Source organism: Electrophorus electricus, chromosome 24 (genome assembly GCF_041902795.1).
Source record: "Electrophorus electricus isolate QZ-2024a chromosome 24, ASM4190279v1, whole genome shotgun sequence".
NCBI lineage: Eukaryota > Metazoa > Chordata > Actinopteri > Gymnotiformes > Gymnotidae > Electrophorus > Electrophorus electricus.
Genome location: NC_137520.1, coordinates 11,627,040 through 11,635,341, shown reverse-complemented (window position 1 = coordinate 11,635,341; position 8,302 = coordinate 11,627,040). Strand labels below are relative to the sequence as shown.

At 37.4% G+C, this 8,302-nt stretch overlaps 1 protein-coding gene and 1 long non-coding RNA gene across 5 annotated transcripts; one reads left to right on the top strand and one right to left on the bottom strand.

The window, feature by feature from the left end:
• Nucleotides 1–42: 42 nt before the first annotated feature.
• On the top strand, nucleotides 43–5,554 carry tmem82 (transmembrane protein 82). 4 transcript variants are annotated; one of them, XM_027014515.3, is made up of 7 exons: nucleotides 43–930; nucleotides 1,057–1,151; nucleotides 1,936–2,008; nucleotides 4,115–4,292; nucleotides 4,381–4,798; nucleotides 4,955–5,136; nucleotides 5,237–5,554. In XM_027014515.3, the coding sequence occupies exons 2-7, from the start codon at nucleotides 1,067–1,069 to the stop codon at nucleotides 5,279–5,281; spliced, it is 981 nt and encodes a 326-aa protein (XP_026870316.2). In that variant the 5' UTR covers nucleotides 43–930; nucleotides 1,057–1,066; the 3' UTR covers nucleotides 5,282–5,554. The 4 variants fall into 4 exon arrangements, with proteins under 4 accessions (XP_026870316.2, XP_026870315.2, XP_081563210.1 ...); XM_027014514.3 differs by having other exon boundaries at nucleotides 4,952–5,136; XM_081707084.1 differs by having other exon boundaries at nucleotides 1,862–2,008; nucleotides 4,952–5,136.
• LOC145653523 (uncharacterized) lies at nucleotides 4,924–8,302 on the bottom strand. Its single transcript, XR_014119762.1, has 2 exons — nucleotides 8,169–8,302; nucleotides 4,924–5,115 (listed from the first exon to the last, which is right to left on the bottom strand). It is a non-coding gene; the product is annotated as an uncharacterized LOC145653523 (long non-coding RNA).

The following is an 8,302-nucleotide window of genomic DNA, read 5'->3' as shown; positions in this document are numbered from 1 at the left end:
TGAATAGACCTAATCAATCACTCCAGTAAAGTCATACTGGTATTAAATAAGAATGTTTATGACAATACTGACAAGTTTGCAGTGGTGTCGTTTGCTCGCAGTGCTTATTTACCCCACGAAACGGTTGCAGCAATGGTTTACAGTGCGAGACACGAAGCCGTGCGTTGGGTCCTGGTGCCAAAGATGCTCACATTTGCAAAGCTCTGTTACGGCTACAGCAATTCATGGGAGTTGGTAAATGCTTTCAAAACACGACAACAAGTAAATGGACCGGCTTTCGTATTCATATATTTGTAAGCTTTCACTTAGAATTGCGGGTGTTTTATTTAAGGATTAATAGACAGCGCTGCTATAAGTTTGCGTAAAGGCGCGACTTCTTCACGCAGTTTAAGAAATGACGTTTAGGCGAAAAATATTACGGAGTTAATTTATTGTAACTGGGAATAAATGGTTTCTCCAGCGGCTCTTTCGGCACAGCTTTGCCAGTTTTTCCTTCGGTTGAGGTGAAAGCATTAATTAATTCATTCATTCATTCATTCATTCATTTATTTATGTTTATTCATTTATTTATTTATTTGGAATCCGCTGTGAAAGTTGAAATGACCACTGTAGTTGTCGCACTCTTATTTACATTCAAGACTGCACTTACCACACATGCAGAGAAAATCAGTAGGGATAGTTTTACTTTATTTCACACAAATACTCACAGATATTCAGAAATCAGGCTGTGTGATTGAACTGCTATTAGTACTGACTAACTACTAGGGTAGATAAATTACTTGAACCTGTTAAAACACATCTTAGTTGAAAGGCTTGACAATTTCGTAAGCTACTGCAAACGACCTTTGAGATCTAACCTCTCACTTGCATACCAACTACTGATAATGGTTATGAACGGGAGTTCACTAACTACGCTGCAAAAATTCTAAGGTCAGTGAAAACATCGTTATTTTTATTTTCCTTGATATTTTTATTTTTAAACCAGGACTTGAAATACACACAATTCTGTTGAAACAAGCATATTTGTTTAATACACATAAAATAATTTTTGTACAGTCCAAGTGAGATGTTGTCCTTCATTTCCTGGTTTGTACCAAGTTTACCTACTTGGCTAACACCCGATACAAATCTTCTGGAATGTATTTTACAAGGTGAGGAGTTTTGAATTAAATATCTGTTTAATCTGTTCAATAGATGTTAATATATGTAGTCCTATTATTTCTTGCATGCAAGGTTAGTAGCTTGAATATACCGGTGAGTTTATTTACATTAATGCTTTAAACCATATTTTGATATGCACATTACTAAGACTATTTTAAAAGATTTTCAAAATTTTGAAACATTTGCAGTAGGTTTGCCATGAGCCCTAGTAAACTTCTCAGGCTCTTTGGAAGGAAAACATCCTGGCACCATCATCTTTCCGCACCCAAACAATCACAATATAGAGTTCTTCTCTGCATGACTAATGCATTTTTAGCTGAACAGTCTTTTTTACTTTTTAACTTGTCTTAATATTTAAATATGGATATTTTCAGTTGTGACCATTTCTTTATTTTTGTTGCATAATACCACTTTATTTTTTTTTCATTTGCATTTTCCCTGACCTTGCTCACGATCAAAGATGAGCGGAGGAGATCTTAATGACTGATATATGTGTATATCTCAGTAAAAATGGGGTACCCATTAAGAGGTTGCTTAAACTTTAAGAGAAACGTTGCATTCCACCCATGTTTACAATGAACAAGATCAACAAGTTTTTTTTCAGAGAATTTTTGGTTTAGTTTTACCTAGGATGTCAATGATTCTGAATGACAGTATAAAATTACATCAGGCTATTTTTTTTTCCCCCAAACATTCTTAGGAAACACTTTAAAATACCTATCTGGAAGTCCTAAGTAAACATACTGACTTTATGTTTGATGGGATTAATGACAGGACTTGTAGGTGCATGTGGGATCTCAATTCTTTGCAATCTCTTAAGGGTTCACTTGATCATTGAAGCACAGAGGTAAGAATCTTAGCTTCTAAAATCAATGCACTTACTGCCCTTATCAAAAATTAAGGTGTAGAAATTTCTGGGGTAATGCAGTGTACTTGAAAGATGTGGAGACAATAAAAGAGGTAGTAAAACATTCACTGTAGTTAATAAGGTTTCCAGAAAACAGGATGTTTCAGAAAGAGGTCTTTCATCAGCAAGAAAGTCCTTCACACATACTCTTACACACACACAATGAATACAGAACATATTCATCAAGCTACAGTTAATCACCCATAATGACAAAGTAAAACATTTTTAGAGAGTTTCAAAAAGTTACTTAAAAAGGAAAAAAAAATGAAATCTCTCATAAACAAAATGTATTCAACCTGGATTTGGGCAGTTTATCCCATTCTTCATGGCAGATCCTCTCAAGCTCAATTAGACTGCATGGTGAAAGTTATTTTCAGATGTTTGATTGTGTTTAAGTCTGGGCTTTGGCTATGCCACTCAAAGACATTCAGAGACTTTCCCTGAAGCCTCTCCACTGTTTTGGCAGTATGCTTCACATCATTGTCATGATCAAAGGTGTGCAGTCTTCAAAGATGTGTTGGTGAGTGCTCTAGAGCAGGTTTTTATCAAAGCTCTTCCTATATTTGGCTGCATTCATCCATTCTTCAATTGTTACCAGTCTCCCTGTTCCTGCCACTGAAAAGCACCCCCAAAGCTGATGTTTCCCTTACCATAGTTCACTATAGGATGATATTAGCCAGGTGACATAGTGCTGGCTGTTCTGCCCAACGTGTTTAATTTGAGTTTCACTGGACTACAGAATCTTTTGCAAAGTCTTTTACATGTGGTTTAGCAAACTCCAAGTGGGCTGTCTCATATGCTTTTTACTCTACAGTGTCTTGCCACTCTACCATGTAGGCCTGATTCATGGCGTGCTGAAGAGATAGCTGTTTGTCCAATAGGATCTCCCATCTATGCACAGGACATTCTGAGCTCTTTTAGAGTGACCACTGAGTTCTATCTTACTTCCCCGACCAAGGGCCTTCTTGCCTCAGTGCAGTTTGGTTGCATGGTTAAATCTAGGAAGATTCAAGGTTGTGCCAAGCATCTACCATTTCAAAATGATTGAGACCAATGCAGTCCTGGGAACACACAAACCCTTAAATATTGTTTTATATCCTTGCCCTGATCTATGCCTTGCCACAATTTGATCATGGCGATGCAAAGCCAATTCCTTGGACATCATGGCTTAGTTTTTGTACTAACAATGCAATCTAAATTGTGGGCACTTACTGACCAAGATGTGTGCTTTTCCAAACTATGTCCAGTCAATTCAAATTTCAACAAGTGGACTTAATAGATTCTCAACACATCCCATGGATAATTAAAGAAAACAAGATGCACCTCTTGACAATCGAGAATACCACAGCAGAGAGTCTGAATATGTTCATAAATGAGATTTCATTTTTGATCTTTAAGTAAATTTCTTACCTCTCTAAAAAAAATTTCACTTCATATAATAGTGTATTGTAATAGATGAATAGGTAGTAAAAATTGCAATGAAATATACAAGGTTTCCAGAGAATCAGACATAGACAGCTGATGAAGAACCTATGATTGAATGATTTAAACATATTCTACTTTGAATATAAACCTATTTCATATAATAGCACATTGCTTGCACAGCTGATGAAGAGAGAGAGATTCAAAATTGCAGTAATGTACACAGATTCCAGAGAAACAGAATGTTTGGACCAAGGCCCTTCATCAGCTGTGCAAGCAAAGTGTTTCTGAATTAGTAGTAAGAGGTGCCAGTTTGTATATGAAAAAGTAGATCATTAAATAATAAAATTTAATTCCATGGGGTCCTAAAGTTCAGAAAGTGTAGATCAGTTCTTTTTTTTCTTTTTTTTTCCTAATTTCATTGCTGCCATAGCAATAACTGGCAGGGCAAACAGATTTGTCATTAATGCAGTGTCCATTAGTATTGAAATGCTTTGCCATTGCAAATGATAAATCCTTAATTCTGATTGTCTGAAGATTTTTATTATATATAAAGTGATTTGTGATTTTATACATGTCGTTTTGCCTCTGTAATTCTCCGTTATCTTTCTCCTGTATTCAAAGTATTGCAGACAGCAAAGATGCCTTTAAAGATAAGAGTAGCCCTAATGGTGGTCTAACGGGGAGAATCCAGTTCTGGATCTTAACCGTGATTCTCGCCTTTGTGGGTTCTCGAGTTGCAGCACTAGTAGTTCTTGAATTTGCCCTTCGAGCGGTCTCATCACGTCTCACAGCTGTACCGGTAAGATGAATATTTGACAAACTGATGATCTATTGACCATCTGAAAATGAGTGCCAGTGCCTTACTGTTCTTTTTATGTTTCTTTTAGGACCCACTGAGTGATTCTTTACTGCAGATGCTGGTCCAGTGCCAGTTCTCCTTAGGTTGTGCATTCAACTGTAGTCTTAATTTTCTCCATCAGGGGGCACCACATGGCTGGCTTAGCATCCTCATTGCTGCAGGACTGAGTTGGTTTTTGGCTAGCCAGTGTTCCAAATTATGCCACCATGTAATGGCAATGTACCCAATACACAGCACCCAACGCTACTGTGGTGTCTGTATTGGGCTCCTGACTACTGGATCCTCCATATTACCTTTTGTTTGCAGTGTCTTAATTTTAACCTTTAGTGTTGCGGGTTTTGCTGCCATATCAAGCATCAACCAGTATTTTCTGTCAACTGCTGAGGCCTTACGATTCTGGACACCACTTACAATCTGTTACACTCTTTTGACTGTCTATATGCATGGTGAGACAAAGCAATATTTGCTTGATTAGGGCTTCTGTCTTATTACACAAGTGTTACAAATTCCCATGTCAATTGGTAGAAAAAAATCTCTTGGCTAACTAGGAATATGAAACAGAAACATTCAATAAAGCTACAATTTCAAATTTATTTCAGAAGATCAGGATCAACAGTCTGGTGGACAGGCTTTATTCAACACAGTGATGGTGCGGCTGGGTGGCCTACTAGTTTTAATGCTGACGTTGGGAAGCTGGGTAGATGTTCTCCACACTTTAGTGTGCTTCATCGGAGAGGCAGCGTGTCTTTTACCAGCTCAAGACCTATTGAATGGCACATTTAAGGTGAATAGAATTTTACTCATTCTCATTATACTTTTTTTCATTCTTATATACAGTACAATAACTATTTTGTGCATGCTTCTAAATATATGTATTCTTACAGAGTGTTGCAGATGTTCACAAAAATGACAAGAGAAGACTGAAATGAAATGAAATGAAATCCCGGAGTCATTGAATATATGCAGAGATCGCATTAATGACTGTTAATCAACAATTGCATTGCTAGTTGTTCCAATGGCAGCAATGAAATTAGGAACCTTAAAGAAAAAGAACTGACCTACACTCTCTGAACTTTAGAACGCCATGGAATTAATGTTATGATTTAAAGATCTACTTTTCCATATATAAACTGGCTCCTCCTCCTACTAATTCAGAAGCACTTTGCTTGCACAGCTGATGAAGGACCTCTGTCAGAAAGGTCCTGTTGCTCTGGAAACCTTGTGTACTTAACTAGGTTTTATTTTATGTATAAACTATATGTATGTGTGTGTAGGGCTGCTTTCTTAACCCAAGTAAGATTGAGATTTATAAAAAAACCAAACAAAACAAAAAAACAAAAATTGTTCTAGGAACCACACATTTGTTTTCAGTGTATTTATATTTTAATCCCACTCCTTGAAAATCCTCTGAAGACGTTCACTCTAAATGCAGTTTTAAGGAACTTGAAACAGTGAGTTGGGACATCTATAGTCATGTCACATAAAATGATTACTTAAGGTCTGAAATCTGATCCTTGCACTACATAATTGGAAAATCTTGCAAAAAACACTGAACTGTGTAAAAAACGTAGTTACCAATACATTCAACATAACAAAGTATTTATCCGACTTGAACTGCTTATGTGGTCAGCCCATAAGGGGCAGTCATGTATAGCCTAGGCTATTAATCAACACGTAACAAATGCACACGGCTTTTCACAAGAGGGTACTGCAAAACCTTTCATTTCCAAACTCATTTTAATGCAGCAAACTCAGCACATGAAGCAGAACACGTAATCTTTTATTGTAAACAAAATGGCCGCTGCTGTTTGCATCCAATTTTTGTTATCGGACATAGTAGACACGAGGCTTTGCTCAAAATGGCGTCATATTTCAAAGAACTGGTTTGCCTGTATTGTTCAAATTGAACAATAATTAATTTGAATAGATTAAGGGCCACCACGTTGCTTTAAACAGTAGGCCTACTACCCGAAACAAACTGCAATTTTGTGCTACTCGACGCACTGATCAAGATTTTTTGCCAATGAAAAATCCGTGACTCGTGGAAATAGATGGCATTGTTACAAGCCCACGTTATAATAACATTATAGCTTAGAGTTCACGCAGGCTATTCTTTATCACTTGATGTCGGTCAATTTTACGACGTCTTCTAATCGGCCTTTCATAGCCTAAATATAACCCATGTGATAGAAATTATCTTCAATATTTTCAGTCATATCCGTGTAGTTCCGTTTGTTGATACATTTGGGGTAGAACAATGTTTTCCAGTCCCGGTAAAAACAAAACAAAACAATTATACTGTTAACTGTCGTCTACCTTTCCAAAAAGCATTTTTTAAAACGGCAGTACACTACGCTTGTATTTCCAAGGGAGAACAAAGGATATGGATGTTTTCCAGTCCCAGAAAGCACTGTGCTCAAGAAATAATCGCTTTATATGTTCTCTTCCGTCAAGAGCTTTTTGTAGGTCCAAATAATCTTCCAATATAGTCCACTAATAGTTTTATTGGCAGACTGAGCAGCTATATATTTTTGTTTAAGTCCTGATCTAATGAAAGATGCAGAACTTCCAGAACATTTTTTCTCCAGAATTTTCCGCTACTCTGCAGAATGGTAATTGCTCTTTGTCAAGTCCCACGGTGGGCGTGATGTGTGCATGCGCAATACATCCACTGCGGCGCTGGGTTTGCCGCATTTTGACGCATGCGTGATTCGGATCACTGCGTTTTGTTGGCTAACATTGGTCGGTGAAAGTATACAGCCCAAGAACAGTCCCACAAGCTATAGCCACTGAATATATCTGCTTTTACTTTATTTGGTTACTATAAGCGTTACCTATTTTTCATTAAACACTTACGTATTGTCAGGTATTCAGAATTCTAAATTTGTGACAGGCTGTCATCAACACAAGAACAGCAAAGAAATGGGAAGTGTTTCGTTTCCTCAGATGCTGCGTTTCCTTAGAAATACATTTACAATTCATACACGACTGTTAGCTCAGTCTTTACTTCTATTGCACTTTTTTTTCTGCAACCTATATAAATATTTTGAGCACTAGCACAAAACCCTGCCTGTAACATGCTGTTTGTTGGTCCGGTGTTTGTGACTTAGCCTGTGCAGTCTTAACTTGTAGCTTATTCAGGGTGACTGCATTTTGAGTCGTTATATCTGTAATATTTGTGTTCTTTATAAATGCCTTCAGCCACATACTACAGGTCAGCCGGGAGTCAGCGACTACCCATCAAGCTTTCCATCAATCAAAGGCCAATGCTTAATTTGCATTAAGCCTGCTTCCATATAAACCCATCCTCCAAACTGGGACAAGAAAACACAGATATGCTGACATTTCACGTTCAATTCTCTGTTTTAAAAGCCGTTTTTTCCACGAGCTGACCTACATATTTGTGACAATGTCGTTGAGGTGTCACAAGCTCAGAGCAACTCTACCTTGCATCACCAGTAGCCTATGTAGAGTTTTATTAGAACCTATAATGACAATATAAATAAGTTATTTGGCACTTCTGTTAGCCTAATTCATGCCAGGGCTCTACAAATTTATGGCGAACGGAAGTAAATAATTCAAATGCTAGCTAATTTACATTTACATTTTTCTGTTGTTCTTCAGAACAGACTTCCTTTAAAACACCGCAGTAAATAGGCTATAAAGGCAAATATCCGATGCAGTACAGGTTGCAACAAATAGCTCTTTGTTTCTACCATCATTTAGAAAATAAGCTGTCGGCTCAGTAATAGCTTGAAATTTTAAGAATGAAAACATAATAGCGTTAAGATTTGACTCTGTCATAAACATAAATACCTCGGTTTGGATGCATGCCTACACATCAGAAAAAATATTAGGCTGCATGGACAGCGCCTGCAACCTAATTCTCCTGTGGCTGCAAACGGTGCGCGTCCTCGTACAAGAAACCAGACCGCGCTCCTCGACAGCAG